This window comes from Seriola aureovittata, chromosome 16 (assembly GCF_021018895.1).
Source record: "Seriola aureovittata isolate HTS-2021-v1 ecotype China chromosome 16, ASM2101889v1, whole genome shotgun sequence".
Lineage (NCBI taxonomy): Eukaryota > Metazoa > Chordata > Actinopteri > Carangiformes > Carangidae > Seriola > Seriola aureovittata.
In genome coordinates this window covers 1,575,416-1,591,261 of record NC_079379.1, presented here as the reverse complement: position 1 = coordinate 1,591,261, position 15,846 = coordinate 1,575,416, and the positions used below count along the sequence as shown (strand labels likewise).

Below are 15,846 nucleotides of genomic sequence, written 5' to 3'. Positions count from 1 at the left end.
CACACACACACCTATTTTGTACTGTCAAAATATTACACCAACTTACCTCCAAAGCATTTCTTTTTATTTTTGCCCACCGGTAAAATAAGTTTGATGCTATTCAAAGATTAGCACGGAAACTACAATCCAAGAAAAGAGACGAAATGAAAATTGGCTCAATGGAGTGGTGGTGGTCTGAGTTCTAAACAGCTGCCTCTAACATGATTGTGAAACAGGAAGTAGAGCAGAAATCCAACAGGATGAGAAGAGAGGAAGCTGAGAGAGAGAAGTGCTGATCACAGCTCAGTTTGCGGGACACACTATCATATATATTTTTTTTAACTTTGACATGTCACTGCCTCATCTCCACTACACCTCTTGTCTGACTTTTCATTCTGCCAAATGTGTGAGGATTTTGCTGTAAATACATGGCATCTCCACCAGCCCACCTTTTTCTACAACAGTGCCATTTCTTATTTGAAATTCAAACTACCATTTGAATGTGGGAAAAAATAAATACTTGATCTGTAATGATCAGTAGGAATTCAAGATGCAACAGGCCACGCCTCTAGCTCTTTAGTTTCCAGACATTCACCTGCTTATTCATGCAATGATTCAATCAGCCAATCATGTGGCAGCATAAACTCCTCCAGGTGAGGAGCTTCAGTAAATGAGGAGAAATGTGACTGTGACTATGGCTACGGTCACTCAGATATCCACTCTTTACAACTGTGCTGAGCAGAGAAGCTTCAGAGTGAAAAACACATCCAACCTTCAACAGCAGAGACCACGTCAGGTTCCACTTCCTGTCACCCAGACCAGAAACCTGAGGCTGCAGTGGACACAGACTCACCAACACTGGACAGTTGAAGACCTGGTCTGATGGATGTGGATTTGTGCTGAGGCAGCAGATGGTAGAGTCAGAGTCTGAATCCATGGACCAACCTGCCTGGTGTCAACAGTCCAGGCTGGTGGTGGTGGTGTGATGGTGTGGGGAATGTTTTCTTCTTAATACCAATCAATCATGGTCTGAATGTCTCAGTCTATCTGAGTATTGTTGCTGAACATGTTCATCCTTCATGGCCACAGTTCACCATCTTCTAATGGCTCCTTCTAGCAGGATCATGCTCCATGTCACAAACTGCTTTCATCAACATGACAGTGAGTTCAGTGAACTTCAGTGAACCCCTACATTTTATCCTGCCACTGGATGAAGACACTGTAGGTCAGGACAGGAGTCTGTCGTTCAATCTGTGCAGTTCTTCTTCACTCCGATCAAGGTTTTCTTGAACTGGTCACATCTTCAAGGGTTCATGTTACAGTAAGCTAAAGTAAGCCTGCTCAGTACTGCAGATGACAGCTGAATGACCTCTGTCAATGAAAAGAGTGACTCCTTCAGCATGTGGACAAATATCAAAATAGTTGATTTTATTTATACTGTGTTAAAGTTATAAACACATCAGGCAGTGGTTGTACACGTCACCATACAGACATGGGAATCAATCAATCTTGTGGATCACCTCCCAAAGCTAATTACAGTACAGTGATAATCATTTCTTTAGCCATTTCTCAGCCTTCTTGTTGCAGAAACAAATAAAAACCATTAAACAATCATTGGTTTTTCAACAAACCTAAGCTGGCCAAACCATGGTTTGGATGTCATGTAATTACAACTTGCCCCGGATCATCAGGGCTTCAGGGCTTCATCAGTAAAATGTCAGAATCAGTGACGTCTGAATCTCATTTGCAGCTTGGCAAACCTGTTAGAACTTCAAGTTCTAGATAGTTAAATAATTTCAAAACAGCCTTACCATTATCATTTCTTTCATCCTTCATATCAATCATTTCAACACATGTAGACACCAAGTCCATTCACCCAAACAGAGAGGTGTGCTGGAAATGCACAATTCCACGACCCTCTGAAGGCAAAAGGGAGCTGGAGAATTCATGTGGTATTTCCTTCAGCAAAGCGATTCTCTTCCACCGTAAAGGCCTCAGTATGCTTCAAACAGAGTGTGCGTCAGGTCGTCTAAAAACCCGTCGCAGCTGAATTGAAGGAGCTGCCTTTCTGCGACTTTCCTGGACACAGTGATTGGGCAGGTGTGTGGGTGTGTGAGAGTGGATGAGTTCGAGCTTCTTTTCTTCCATTCTTCGCACACAACTTCCTCTTCTCTCGAAGAGAGTCCAGCAGCATGAATGACTTTGAGGAGCGACTGTCTGAAAGTGTGCGTTGTTATCCCCATTTATACAATTAATTGTGTCAAGACTACAAAGATGCTGCAGTTTTTTTTTGCCCGTCTTCAAATGTGCTCCTTGGGAACGTGTAGTAACACTTAAATAAGTCTGACCTACTTTATTTGAAGCATACCGAGGCCTTAATACCATGAGATCATCTCTCTGCTATGAGTTAGTGCTGTGCGCTGTCATCACACTGCTTCAAGGCCATGTTCATAACCTGATCTAACAACAGCAGTTCTGATAATTCAAGAAAAACTCCACCCTTTCACCTCCCACATTGTCACACATCTGCTACTTGTCCTGTACAAAACATTGCCAGGACTATTTTGTTATGAAGTGCATTCAGTTTGGATGTTCTTGCTTTCTGGCATCTTCACTTTCATCTGCTTCTACATACTATTTAAAAGCTTAAAAAGCTTAGTCTCCTGTGGAGATACGTTTCTCCCTACAGATCCGGTCTAGTGAAGCTACTGTAGGTCTAGCCCTGATTCAGGACAGTATCAGTCCTGCACTTATCTCCTGGAACTCAGACATCTCAGTCACTGATCAGCTTGTGAAACTTGCGGTGGGGTGATAATCATGGTAATAATTTAAGCAACCTGTAAGGTCTCTTCTATTTACAGTCAATACAAACCATAGTGCAGGATGTCTTCCTTGCACTCAGTGCTGCCACTGGCAGACAGAAGATATATTACAGCAATGTACAGAATAAAACTGTTGTCTCCTTTCTGCAGTTTTCAGCACTCCACTCAGTTTGTAGTGACTTCAGTAGAAGAGACTGATCCACCTGCCATCATCCGTCCACACCTTACAGGCTTCTTACTCTGGTGAATATGTCAACATTCTTCCCGTGACAGGTTTGATGAGCGGCTCAGTGACTGAAATGTGATAGTGTTTGGGAAGTTAGTGTCTCTGCTTCTCTGTATCATTGATGAAGAAGCCTTTCATCTTTAATGATAACCATCAGGGCCATGACTTTATATGACGACTATGCTCAGTGCTGGATGTGGCCTTTGTTTACCAACTAAAAGACACTGCAGTAGAAGCTTTTCATTTTCCTTTGCACACAACTCTGCTTCTGATTAGTTTTATAGACTTGAGCAGTAACACGATCTGAGGAGTTGGGTTGGTTTCAAAACCATTTTCAAAAACTGCTAAAAGTAAAAAAAAAGAAAAGATGACCCAAGATTTTACTCTTTAGATTTTATCTCTGATATAGTCACTCTTGTTTGTGTGTGATCTCCAGTGTGTTATCACTGACACTGAAACATACTCTTCCTGCTACCAACCTCCATTTACAGCTGCTGCAAACAACAGGAATAAAAAAATACAAACAAAAATGGGTCCAGAAAGCAAGGCACGTCGCCAATAGCTGTTTTCAAACAGTGTTTAAGGGTGGAATTTTCCTTTCTTACAGGGTTGAACTCTATGTGAAGTCTGTACGGCCCTGAACTTGCTGATCCTGAATGAGCACCCTATTTTAGAAGCTTCACCACAAACAGGTCTGGGTCAACACTTGATCTCGCAGCTCCACTGATGTGCAGCCCCACCTGTGCTGCTTTAATTCCTTCACGAACCACTGCGTCTGCTGATATTCTTTGGTTTGAGAGGGTGTTCCTCTGAGTAAGGCTCTCTCCCCTCTTCAACCCCATTCACATTGTACTTTCTGGATCAGTCTCTCAGCTCCAGCTGATGTCATACTGCATCCATCCCTCTGGTGGGGCCAAGAACACCCTTCGGCCTCGATACAGGAAACTGACTACGCCCCTGTAACCTGTACGAGGAACTCCAGATTTCAAGTCGTCCATCACCCCCAGATTTCGAGCAAAGACTTTAAAACTGTCCCGGCTGGAGTACTGCACCCTGTATGGTCCAGGGCCTCTTAAGCTGCCCCCTTGTTGCAGTTCCTCAATTTTCACCAGTGGTGCGCTGTAAACCTCTTTGATAAACTTTTCATCATACTTCTCTTTTAGCAAATAAGACAAATTCTGTTTAGTAAAAGGCACAAATTGAGTGTTTAGCTTAATATAACGAAGGTACTGGTCAAAGAATTGACCTAAACTCACGCCTTTTCGGCCAAAAGTGATAGTCCGTGAGATTTCGGGTCGGATGCAGGAGCGGTCCCTGCGCTGCTCTGGTTGACGCATCCAGTCATCCCAGAAGGCCAAGGGCCATTTGGGTTCCAGTTCGTCCCACATCTCCTTCAGCAGCATCCAGCCAAGTCCGGGGAAGAAGTCTGTTCTGTAGAGGAGCTCGGCCTTGGACGAATCCACCAAGGCGTCTCTGCCGTTGTCATTCCAGGCAGAAACGCACCACAGGGTGGGGTCAGAGCGCAAGATCGGGTACAGAGCTCGGAAATACTCAAAGAAGTCTGGAGCCACCTAAATGAGAGGAGAGAGATGCACTGTGGTGAGATACTGCTGCTTCAGAGATACAGTCCAAAAAGAAGAAGAAAAGCATTCTCAACAACTTCACCTCTTCATTGTCAGTTTGGGCTGATTGCCTTAAATTCATTCGTCTCTACTTACCACATAACCTTAAAGATTAACTGCACTTTATTTCAATAAGGGTCTTATTTTCATATTCATATTTTGGCCATTTCATTTCTACCAATGATCATACTAAGAAATTAATAGCTGAGATTGGAAACACAGGTTCCCAACTAAGGGGTTGGGCTCCTCCAAAAGGTCACAAGATAAATCTAATGAGGCATGACAGAAGAAAAAACTTGTGCTAACAACATTGAAATGAGAAGTTCAGAGGGGAAATGGACGCTCTCTATCTTTAACCGGTTGAGGCCAAAGACACCGAGTAGGTTTCTCCCTGTTAAAAAGGGGTCATTCCTCCACACTGTTGCCAAGTGCTGCTCACTGTGGGAACTGTTGGGTTTCGCTCTATAATAAAGTAAAGTCCTGACCTTAGCCTGGAAAGTGCCGTGAGATAATGTATGTTATGATTTGGTGCTATACAAATCAAATTGAATTTAAACCATCAGTTTGGAGAAGGAAAAACTCCCCCCAACAACTCTTTTTTTAAACGCATGGAGTGTCTAAATGGAATAGGGGTTTAAGAGATTGTCCATGTCTCCCTGGTTCAAATCCAGCCAGGAACATTTGTTGCACATCATCCCCCCCCCCCCCCCCTCCCCTCTCCCTCTCCCTGTATGTCCTCAAAAACATTACAAAAATGAAATTTGTGCATTTAAACAATGCACAAATTGTTTAAGCCGACTAGGCTGCACATAATAAGTCTGTATGATGGGCCCACTGGTGTTTAAATGAACTTTGATTCTGTCAACTTAAAGAGAGATTAGCCAAACAAACAGTGAGTTATCAGTAATAAAAAAGAGGAAACCAGTGGAGAACAGTTACATAAGCGAACCCAGATTTTCCTTGCTCACTGGCAAAATAATTGCTGATTTACAGGGCACAGTTTCTCCCTCAAGCTCCTGGTTCAAGTCAAAATTACTTTGAATTTCCTGTAACTTATTTCCTGCTGCTGAAGCACTTTTTACCAGCCGAATGTTCACTCTGATGTTTTTTTTTATCCACCTCTGGCCTCTGAGAGAAGTTTACAGACTCACTGACAACCTCTTTGATCAGTGCCAGCACATATAATCCAATCATCAGTTTCAATCCCCAGAATTACAGCTGATTACAGATGATCATTATCTAATATCTGTTCTCTCTGCCATGTAGCAGTTATCATTTCTGCTGTGATCTAAAGCACACACACCACCCTCTGCAGTTAAAAGGATATATACAAGCCATGCAACAGTTCTGACTGGCATCCACTCTGGGCTTTGTGACAACACTCTAAAAAGGCTCCTGGGTAGAGTCAGTCACAGTCTGAATAAGCTGCTGCTGCTGCACATTTTGAGGAAACAGTCTTCAGTGAATACTTAAGACAAATGTGGAACCTATGCAACCAGCTCGTCATCATTAACCCACATTTCACTGTGAGCCACGTGTAATTACACTTTGACCATGGAAAGGCTACACAACCTCCTCAATCCTGCCAGACAGAAGTGTTAGGTCTTTTCTTTGATATTTAGTGAGAAGATGGATATCAGTCTAATATGTGTGTATTAAACGTATTGAGTAACATGTTGTATCTCATTTGTTGAATCTTTACATAAAAACATTATTTTTTTGTTTATGGAGTTGCATGCTGGAACTATTTCCTGATGAACAACAGCATATCCATCCACTCTGTACTTCTGTGCAGTGTCTCCAGTTATAGTGTGAAATGGTAGATAGTCAGTAGGCACTGTTTTTGGTATTGGTACCAAACCTGGCAACAACACAGCGATGTCAAGATTCTGGAGAGCCGCACACTCACTCTGTGAAATAGTGAACTTTAGAGGTGTTGGCATATTTTTAACTTTAGCCTGAGCCAGGAAAGCCGTTTGCCCCTTCTTCTAGTTTTTATGCTAAATGAGTGCATTTCCTAGATGCACTCACTGTAGATCTATGCTACACAGCTAGCCATGGTACATCCAGACTCTCTATTATGCAGAGGACATGACAGCTCCAAGAAACAGAGAGGTCTTCAGCCGGATTTCCTTTGCAGTTTTGCGCAAAATAGAAGCAATTTTCTTGTTTTGAAAAGTTGACAAAACACAGTGAGGTTGGGTTTTCTCCTCTGGCGATATCATTCCAATTAAACATGGCAATGGATTTCGAGCATCTGATAAGTGTTGGGACGGTGATTTCTATTGCATCCGCTGTTGCTGTTGTAGTATTTAATCGAAGGCGATGTGGTGCATGTAAGTCAAAAGTCAAATCCCTTGTACCTGGCAGCGGCCACATATCAGGGATTTTTGGTACAGCATAGTCTGCAATGATTTTACAGAGCTCCTGTGGATCCAAAACTTCAGAATGACCCTCTCAACATTTGATGAGTTAGGCAAAGCAATAGCCCCCCCCCCCCAGCACCTGCAGGATCATGCCCCAATGTCATGTGACTACTCATGGCATGTCATGGGACTTAAATGTATGCATTCTTTTTGCAGGTTAATGGAAAAGCAGCTTGAGAGGAGAGCGAAGAATCAGAAAAACCCTGATGAGCAATTCTATTGTGGACTGTTAAAACATTCTGACTTTTTTTAAAATGCTTTGCTAATAAGCTTGTCTAGACTGAGTTTGTGTCTGTGCATCAATATCACCACTAGAGTTGAGAATTGATGATTTTATTGATACCAATGCAGATATTGATTCTGCTTATCGGGTCTGATTCTTTATCGATTTCCTTCATGATTCGTGATCAATTTTGTGTGTGGACAGAATAACAATAATCAATCAATCCCAAAATAACAATGAATAACAATCATCTGCCCAGGATGTGATGAGGTGAGTGATGCTCATGTCCACTGCAGTCCTTGCCCCGTCTACTCTTGAACTCAAGACCCTTTTGTCTCACAAGTCGACACTTTGATTTATTCTTTCCAGCTGTAAGCAGCTTCTCCATTTTTCATGGGACAGTGGTGTCTGTCAACACTATTTGTAAATCAATTTAGTATACTCACATCTCTGATTACAGTCAGTGGAATGAAAAATATGACTGTTCAGAAACTGATCCTGATAGAAACTGATAGTTGTAGCCCTAATCCATTTCTCTGCCTTCTGACATGCTTAGCCATCTGCTTCTTTCTTACCGCTGTCCGTCCCTCGACTTGTCTACTTCTCTCTACACTTGAGGATGGCAGGCAGTGAAACTCCACTGAAGACACTGCATACTTATAACAACCACTGGACAAACCATACACACCAGTAGGAGTAGTCAGGTAGCAAGGTACGGTAGCTGAGAGTCTTTAGGTAAACCATGAGTCACTACATCTGCTTATTTGTAGATAAAGTGTAATGCAGAGTAAACATACTAATAATGTTGAGTGTTTATAAAAAGAAATATACACGAGAAAAGGCATGAACCAACAAACCACAAGCACCTTATCAATTAAAATACCAAAGATGACAACAGAGTCTAAGTTTGTCAGAGCTATCGTTGGCAAGGCCAAAGAAAATGCAAACACTGGTTATTTAAGACACACTGAGCACATCCCAACACAGAAAACCAGTCAAACCAGAGTGACCTATCTGGGTATCCTGGTGGTCTCAGATAACATTTATAATGACGTCCTCCTCTCTCTTCTCTCCTATATGTGCGTTTGTAATAAAAAAACTATCGGATAAAAAGCAACATGGCACAAAATCAAGCTATCAGGGATGATAATGCCTACGGTGATGCATGGTTATGTAAGGACAATGAGGTAGAAGTCCAAGAGCACTCACCTCCAGGTCATCCTCCACTATGACTACGGTAGTGTGGGAGAAAGTGTTGAACACTTGGTTGAGAGCCCAGCGGTAATGTCTGGCAATTTTGTAGTAGCCCTGGAACTTCCTGTGCTCCGGCCGGACTCTGATGTCCGACAGGTCTGGCTGGCTTATGTGCGACACTTGATCTCCATATGAGGCAATCACACGAGCGGTCTCGGCATGGCCACAGTCCTGGCTGACGATGATTGGATATAGTTGTGGTGAAGGGCGGTACTGTATCAGTCTGTCGAGGCTTCGTTTTACTGTCACTCTGTCACAAGCAATAACAAGAATGGGAATGATGACATCTGGGCTGGCAACAGAAGTCACCAATTTATTCTTATCAACAATCTCTTCCTTTATTTCAATGGCCTGGTCCTGTTCTAACTTAGAGTGTGGAGCTACTGTATGAACTGGCTTCTGTGTTGTACGTTGTACTTCAGTTTGGGCCCTGTCATCCACACCGTCTTTGGCAGGAAGTGGAGGCTTCGATGTCTGGTGGACAACCTCTTCTTTGACTTTTTTTGTATCATCTGTTTCTCTTTTCCCAACATCTTTCTGCCGAACCCACACTGCCCTGTGACTTTCAATCTGCTTCAGTAGTTTCTTCTGAGTCTCAAGTTGAACTTCGACCTCCTCCGCCAGCCGGATCACCTCTCCGGCCAGGTTGACCTGGCCTCCTTTCCCTTTGCCCACGCCCCACTCCTCCTTTCCTCCTGGTTCGGCTCCACCACCTTCTCCGAGGCGGCCGATGGGAGGGCGACCCCAAAGATAAAGTAGAAGCAAAGCATTCCAGGCAACAAACAGGAAAGCACCGCATAGTATAAGAGAACCTTTCTTGCGAACCATGGCCCAATGACACTAGAAAAAGGGATGGGGTTGTGAAAAAGGCTGCAAGTACGGGACAAGTGATGGAACCAGAATGAGAATCCTACAGACTGAGGTGGCAATCTCAGATGGGCAGGAAGTTGATATCCAGTCACATTGTAATTACTTCAGATTTGAGATCATCCTGTTTTTTGGCGAGGAGGTGTCAGGAGTACGACTGTCAATTTTAAAATGAATATGTGGATTCCATGAAATCCCAAGTAGACGGGGCAATGAGCTGAGACAGGACTCAAAGAAGTTCAGCAAAGGGAGGTTGCAAAAGTGCAGATGGAAGTTTAAAAAAAAAAAGGGGTGGGGGGGTGGGGTCACTTTGGGTTGAGGGAATGTGACTGCTTGTGTGTTATCCTTCAGCCATCATCCTGAAAACAGTAGGAAAACAAATAATCAGCACAATGAATGCAGCTTATGTGAACTTTAAATAATGAAGCGGGAGCAGAGACTTTGGTATATTCACAAAGTCTTCAAACCCCTTCGCTTTTTTTTCACATTGTCATTATGCAGTTTTATGCTAAAATCATTTAAATCTATTTTTTATACTCATTCTCCATAACGACAAAGTGAAAACAGAATTTTAGACATGTTTGCAAATTTATTAAAAAGGAAAAACTGATCTATAACATTAACATAAGAATTCAGACCCTTTACTCAGGACTCAGTTGTAGCACCTTTGCAGTGATTACAGACTCGAGTCTTCTTGAGTATAACAAACTTTAAACAAATGGGTTTGGGGGGGAAGTGATGGCTGAAGACTTTCTGAATGCTTGTGTTTAGTCAACATTTAACATTTGGCTTCTATTACTAACAAGGGCTCTTGTAGATGTTTATGTTAAAAAGAGAAACTTTCCTGCAGGGAGTACAAGAAACGTTACAACAGTGCAGACTGCCTTGTTAACTTGCAATCCATGCAGAAAAAGGAAAAGAAAAAAAAAAAATATGTACAAAAAGTCTAAATAATCTCCTTTTGTAACCACTTGTTTTTGACCTCGATGGAAAACATCAGGAGGTGAAGCAAAGATGTGAAGCAGAATTCATAAGGAAAAGAATCCAACTGCATTTTTTCTTTGAAATTTTTTTTAAACCAACTTTATCTATAACATGTATGATAAATAATCCTTCCCTAAATACAACCACAAAACAAATGGGATTAAAATGCTGAAATAAAATAACATGAAAGAACAAGTACAAAGAGTTGAGCCATTCAAATAATAGCTCAATAAAAAAGGAGCAGAGTAAAGGGCCAGAATGAATTATATTCAGACATAAATAGACTATAAAAAGTTTCTACTTTTTTATACGTTTGTTAAGTAGAAGTGAGTGGGTTTTGAAACAGACATTTATATTTTGTTGATGATTGATGATTATTGACTATCTTGAGCAGGACTGTGGTACAATGAATTCTGTGTAAATTAAGACTTTTTTTTTTTCCAAAATAAAAAAAATATATAATTTCACAAATATATATAATTGTGAAACAGTCTGACTAACATTAGACAGTCTTCATGTTGCTCAGAGGTCAGAGGTAACACTACAGACCTATCTGAAATATATGTGTGAAACCAGCCCCAGTTCTTATCATGGCTGCTGCTCAGATACTTCAGGTCATTTCAATCAGTTTGGAACCGTCCTAAGAAAAAAAGACTTTTCGACCGCAGCGGGACCATCAACTGTTCAGAGAGCTGTTGGAGTGTGAACACCCCAGTGAGGTGGAATTCAGGTGATCCATGGCTCTGCACTAACATCTGAAGATGGATTATAACATTAGCTAGACTTGGTCAATCGTGGTTCAATAAGTGAACACGTCTAATTCACATTTTTCATCAGCTCAACAATTTTAATGTGCGTCCCCAGTGTAAGTGAAACTGTGAGGAAAACCTTGTGGTGGGTGTTTCATAAACAGCCACTCTGAAACAGGTTCATTCTACAAGAATGTAAACAATCAAGCTGCATCATAACCATCACGTCACAGGTGAGTGATCTTGACTGGACAAGATTATATCAACGCAATGAAAGGCTACTGTGACGGATCCCAACACAATGACTGGACACCTACAGACTCTGGCTTCATCACAAATCCCATAGCAGATATTTTATCCACATACTCGTGTACATTTAGCATCATCTGCACATCTTGACGACATCCGATTTGTCCATGGCAACTAGTGACACCTTCTGACTTGACTAGTTGTCGCAGGGATAGAAGGACTGCACTAAACACACAAAGACATTCAGAGCTGAATCGTTGTATTGGGGAAGATGCAGAAATCTCAGATACTAGAGATCTTCAAGTCTGGCTAAACACCACTTTTTTTGTATAATTTGGCTGAACAGATCCTTTAAATTAGCCCTCTATTTAGTGAGTTAGTCGATACCTGAAATTTTGCTGCGCAGTCAAAGTCCAACTTCCCATGAACAAACAGGATCCAGTACCAAAGTTGAAAAGCTTCCACAGAACACTCCAGTCAAACAAAACTACAACTGAACGTCAACAGAAAAGGTTTACTTTGTACTTCGTCATTGTAAACTGATGGAAGGATGAAGGAAGCTCCTCTACCGGAGCTCCTCTGAATTAGAAAAGCCTAAACCAATTAGTGCCGATAAATATAGGCCCACAATAATCTTGTAAGGATGGATGTTTGACTACAAGGAACAGATGCTCTGATTAGGACTGGCTCTCTGGCTGTGCTTCACCACTCTGGGACAAGACAAACTCTGCAGGGCATTAACATATCAGACCTGGTCGTTTTGCTGTCACCATCACCTTAGAAACTTTATAGTGCAGAAGGTTGTCAGTAAGACGATCAAAAAATAAGTCAAAATTCACATACAGTATATTGACAACTGGCCTTAAACTCAGGTCTTCACACACATTTTTCAAAATAAAGTGTAGGTTTCACTGGGGCTGCAAATAACGAATATTCGCATTATTAAGACGTTTTTTTTTTTTCTCTCAATCATTTAGTCTATGAAACACCAGAAAATTGTGAATATGTCAATCAAAAGTTCTCAGAGCCTCAAGCGGCAACTTCAGATTGTTTACATTTCCTATCAACCAAACACAACCCAAAGATATTCAGGTTAAAACAACAAATCCTCATATCAACGCAACAATTTTAGCTTGACTGACTAATCAGTTAACTAATTATTTCAGCTCTAGTTTTTACAAATCCCATCAATCTTCCAACTTTTTCTTGTTTAATCTGTGACATGTAACTTGTAACAGTTTTATGTAATAAAAAGATAAAATAATCAGATATCTTTTAAGACTTATCAGCCAACACACAACTATAAGGGTCTTTTTTTTTTTTTTTTTTTTTTTTTTTTTTAAATCACCGTCTCCAGGCTATTGAATGGAGATTTATTTTTTCCAAGAATGCAACTAACCCCTATTCTGACTATTTATAGATCGTTGATTATGTTTTTAATCAACAATTAATCAATTAGTCTATAAAATCCCAGAAAATATTAATATATCAAAACACTCACATGAGGCAAAGGAAAGCAACAAATCTTTACATTTGCGAAGCTGGAACTAGTTTTTGTTTGGAAAATGACTAGGGCAATTTATTGGCTGATTAATGGTCTGTTAATATATATATCAATAACTGATCGATCGACAAACCACCTGCTTTGCTTCAAAAACAAAACAATCTCATAAAATGCATCTGCATGAGAAATGTAAGAGGTGTTCTTCACAGAAGAAATGTATTCAAGGATGTTTCTACATGATATATGCTCAGTTGCCAGTTTATTAGGTACACCTAGCTTGAACCAGTGCAGTCTAATACCTGGATCCTTCAGTAAATCTGCCCTTAATTAAGATTTTAAGTGTTAATTTTCTGTGATATAATGCAACTGGAGCACAAACCACAACCATACTGTTGAATCAACACAAATCTAACAATTTCAACAAAAACTTAACATTACAACATTCACGTAGGTCGGATTTATATCAGGACTGTTGTATTGGGCTGCATTGGTTTTACCTCTGGTAACTGAATGCATATTTTACTAATGTTTTGAAAAAGTTAATGGACTCAGAAATGAAAACAAGGTACTGTTTTTACCTTGAAAACACAAAAGACTACATGCAGACACACAGTAACAATGGATCAACTAATGTAGACAAGTAAAAACATGAGGGAAGGGAAAAGAGACACAGTCAGAATACTTCAAGTCCTTAGGGAAGTGTCGGGGACAGAAGAAACCAGACGTCTAAAGAGATTATACGCCTATCAAGAAGCTAAGGGATATAAAGGGTAAAACTAACCGTACCTGAACTCGGATCAGCTTACAAACCTGCCATGCCTCCCCTTCAACGCTGTAGTAAGTTAAGCCTTGCAGACAAGAGGAGCTGACTGTGGACAAGGAGAGATGGTGGGCAGAGGGAGGGAACTGTTGCTCCTCTCACAAACTGTACCAGCTGAAACTCTATTCTTCTTTAACCCCCTCCTTCCTCCGTCAGACAACGTGGAGCTGACTGGTAGGATCATTCAGAGGAGCCTGCGGCACGGACCCACAGAGGCACTGTACCATCCGGCTAACACTCCGCAGGACTACACTGTGGACATGCAGTGAGGACTGAGAGGCGATGCCTCTGAGTTTGCTAGCACTAAATACAATTTACTTTCAACTGATGCAAGTGTCCACACTGCGAACAGCAGGTGTCTAGTCTGTCGAGATGAAGCTCAGCTGTTACGCTTCACATACTTCTTTGAAGGTGTCAAGCTAGCTGACATCAAACTATCGGCTAGCTAAGTTAAAACACAGGACACGATGGGTGTAAGATGCAGCCGGTGCCTGATTATCTCTACAATCATCTCCGAGCATCAGAGAGAATGTTTTAAGAGCAAGCTAGCTGTTAGCTAGCTGGCTGGCTAACACCGAGCAGCAGCAGTGAAGGTTTTCTCCATTCATGCGCCGTCCTGAGCGGAGACATGGATGTAGCAGCTGTAGCCAGTCTCACTCACCTCTCACATGCCAGTCTGAACGAGTCGGTGCGGCTTGCATCTCGAAAGGACACGAGACTCGCACCAGGCTGCAGCGCTGACCGGGTAGCTGGCTAGCTAGCTAACGTTAGCTAGTGGTGCCACCCTTACATTTCCCTCGGTGTCACATTCACTGCACATCTCTGTTTGGGTATACAGCGTCTCCACCAATGCCTGCACCTCCACCTTTGGTTCACGTTATTCTCCCAGTTCGGCTATTTTATCCGACATCAGTAGCCTGCTAGCATTAGCAGGCTGCGGTGTGTGCTCCGCTACAAATGTTACACCGCCACCGGCATGTGTATCCACGGTGACGCTTTGCAGTGAGAAGTCCCGTCCTCTGCCCTGGTTCAGTTTCTCATACTCCAGCTGTGTCCACCACAGGCTGCCTCCTCTGATGACGGCATTTTTCAATTGACTACACAAAACTGCACTTCCGGATTATTGACCCGTGTAACACCCGACCTGAGCCGGAGTCCTATCCCTAACAATTTCACTTTTCGTTCTATAAAACTGCTTGCTGTCACATAATAATAATAACTAGAAAATTCCAGGGAAATTTTGAGTGCCACGGGGGCTACTGCCGGGATGAGTACATGATTTATTTCCAGTGTTCAAAAGTCACCCTGATCATACTCTGGTTTTGAGAAATGTCTTGATATAAAAGACTCTGATATAAAACAATGTCACATCCCTCCATCATGTATTATGTGGGAAATATCTCATATTCTGAGATTCAAGAGGCAACATGTCTTCAAACTGGCATTTAAAGGGTTAAAAAACTAATAAACATTTGGTAGGTTTGAGCAGAACTGAAGTGTTTTAAGAGATGTATGCAAAAAAAAAAAAGCAGAAAGAAATATTGATATATGATGATTTTATACCATTTTCTTTGTGTGTCCTTTTTTGGACGCGAGGAACCCCAGAGGGTACAAAATGTGTTACCAGTGTATAATAGACCTGTAACAGTAACTGACATTAGATTTTAAAAATATGTCAAAAAAGACACTTTCTTGCAGAAATCCATACCTTCAGCTGTAACACAGCCAAAATGATCAGCAAATCAAAAAAGAAAAGTGAAGAAAATGTCCAAAAAAGGACAGAGGGACCCCTGAGGGTTAATAAATCCCATGAACCGCTATTTAAATGACCACTATTATGTTTTTTTCTGTGCTAAATTTAACATTACTGGGGAGGAGAGCAACGCGACTAGAAGTGACAGCGAGAGAGGGCTAGTAGCTTCTCCTCTCCTCTGTCTCAGCGGAGACCGTCACAACTTCATTCACTCTTTTAACAAAACAAAACAAAAAGCAACGAAGGAAGCAGTAAATGGACTTACATATTTAAGACCTAACATGCGGCTAATGTAAAGCTAGCAGAGCTTGGAGAGTTGGTTATCTGGTTGCTAGGCACGCGCACATATCTTATGTATTTATTTTATA

The 15,846-nt window shown here is 41.5% G+C and overlaps 1 protein-coding gene across 2 annotated transcripts; it reads right to left on the bottom strand.

Moving 5' to 3' along the window:
- Positions 1 to 1,392: 1,392 nt before the first annotated feature.
- On the bottom strand, positions 1,393 to 15,207 carry mgat1b (alpha-1,3-mannosyl-glycoprotein 2-beta-N-acetylglucosaminyltransferase b). 2 transcript variants are annotated; one of them, XM_056399853.1, is made up of 3 exons: positions 14,387 to 15,207; positions 8,508 to 9,778; positions 1,393 to 4,598 (listed from the first exon to the last, which is right to left on the bottom strand). In XM_056399853.1, exons 2-3 carry the CDS (start codon positions 9,378 to 9,380, stop codon positions 3,897 to 3,899), a joined length of 1,575 nt encoding a protein of 524 aa, XP_056255828.1. In that variant the 5' UTR covers positions 9,381 to 9,778; positions 14,387 to 15,207; the 3' UTR covers positions 1,393 to 3,896. The 2 variants fall into 2 exon arrangements, with proteins under 2 accessions (XP_056255828.1, XP_056255829.1); XM_056399854.1 differs by lacking the exon at positions 14,387 to 15,207 and adding an exon at positions 13,692 to 14,375.
- Positions 15,208 to 15,846: the final 639 nt, after the last annotated feature.

What these genes read in the sequence shown, in the direction of transcription:
- mgat1b (XM_056399853.1), bottom strand. Translation starts at nt 9,380, where the DNA reads ATGGTTCGCAAGAAAGGTTCTCTTATACTATGCGGTGCTTTCCTGTTT. An exon ending in TAGTGGAGGATGACCTGGAG is followed by an intron (nt 4,599 to 8,507) that starts GTGAGTGCTCTT and finishes CCTCTCATTTAG; the next exon opens with GTGGCTCCAGACTTCTTTGA.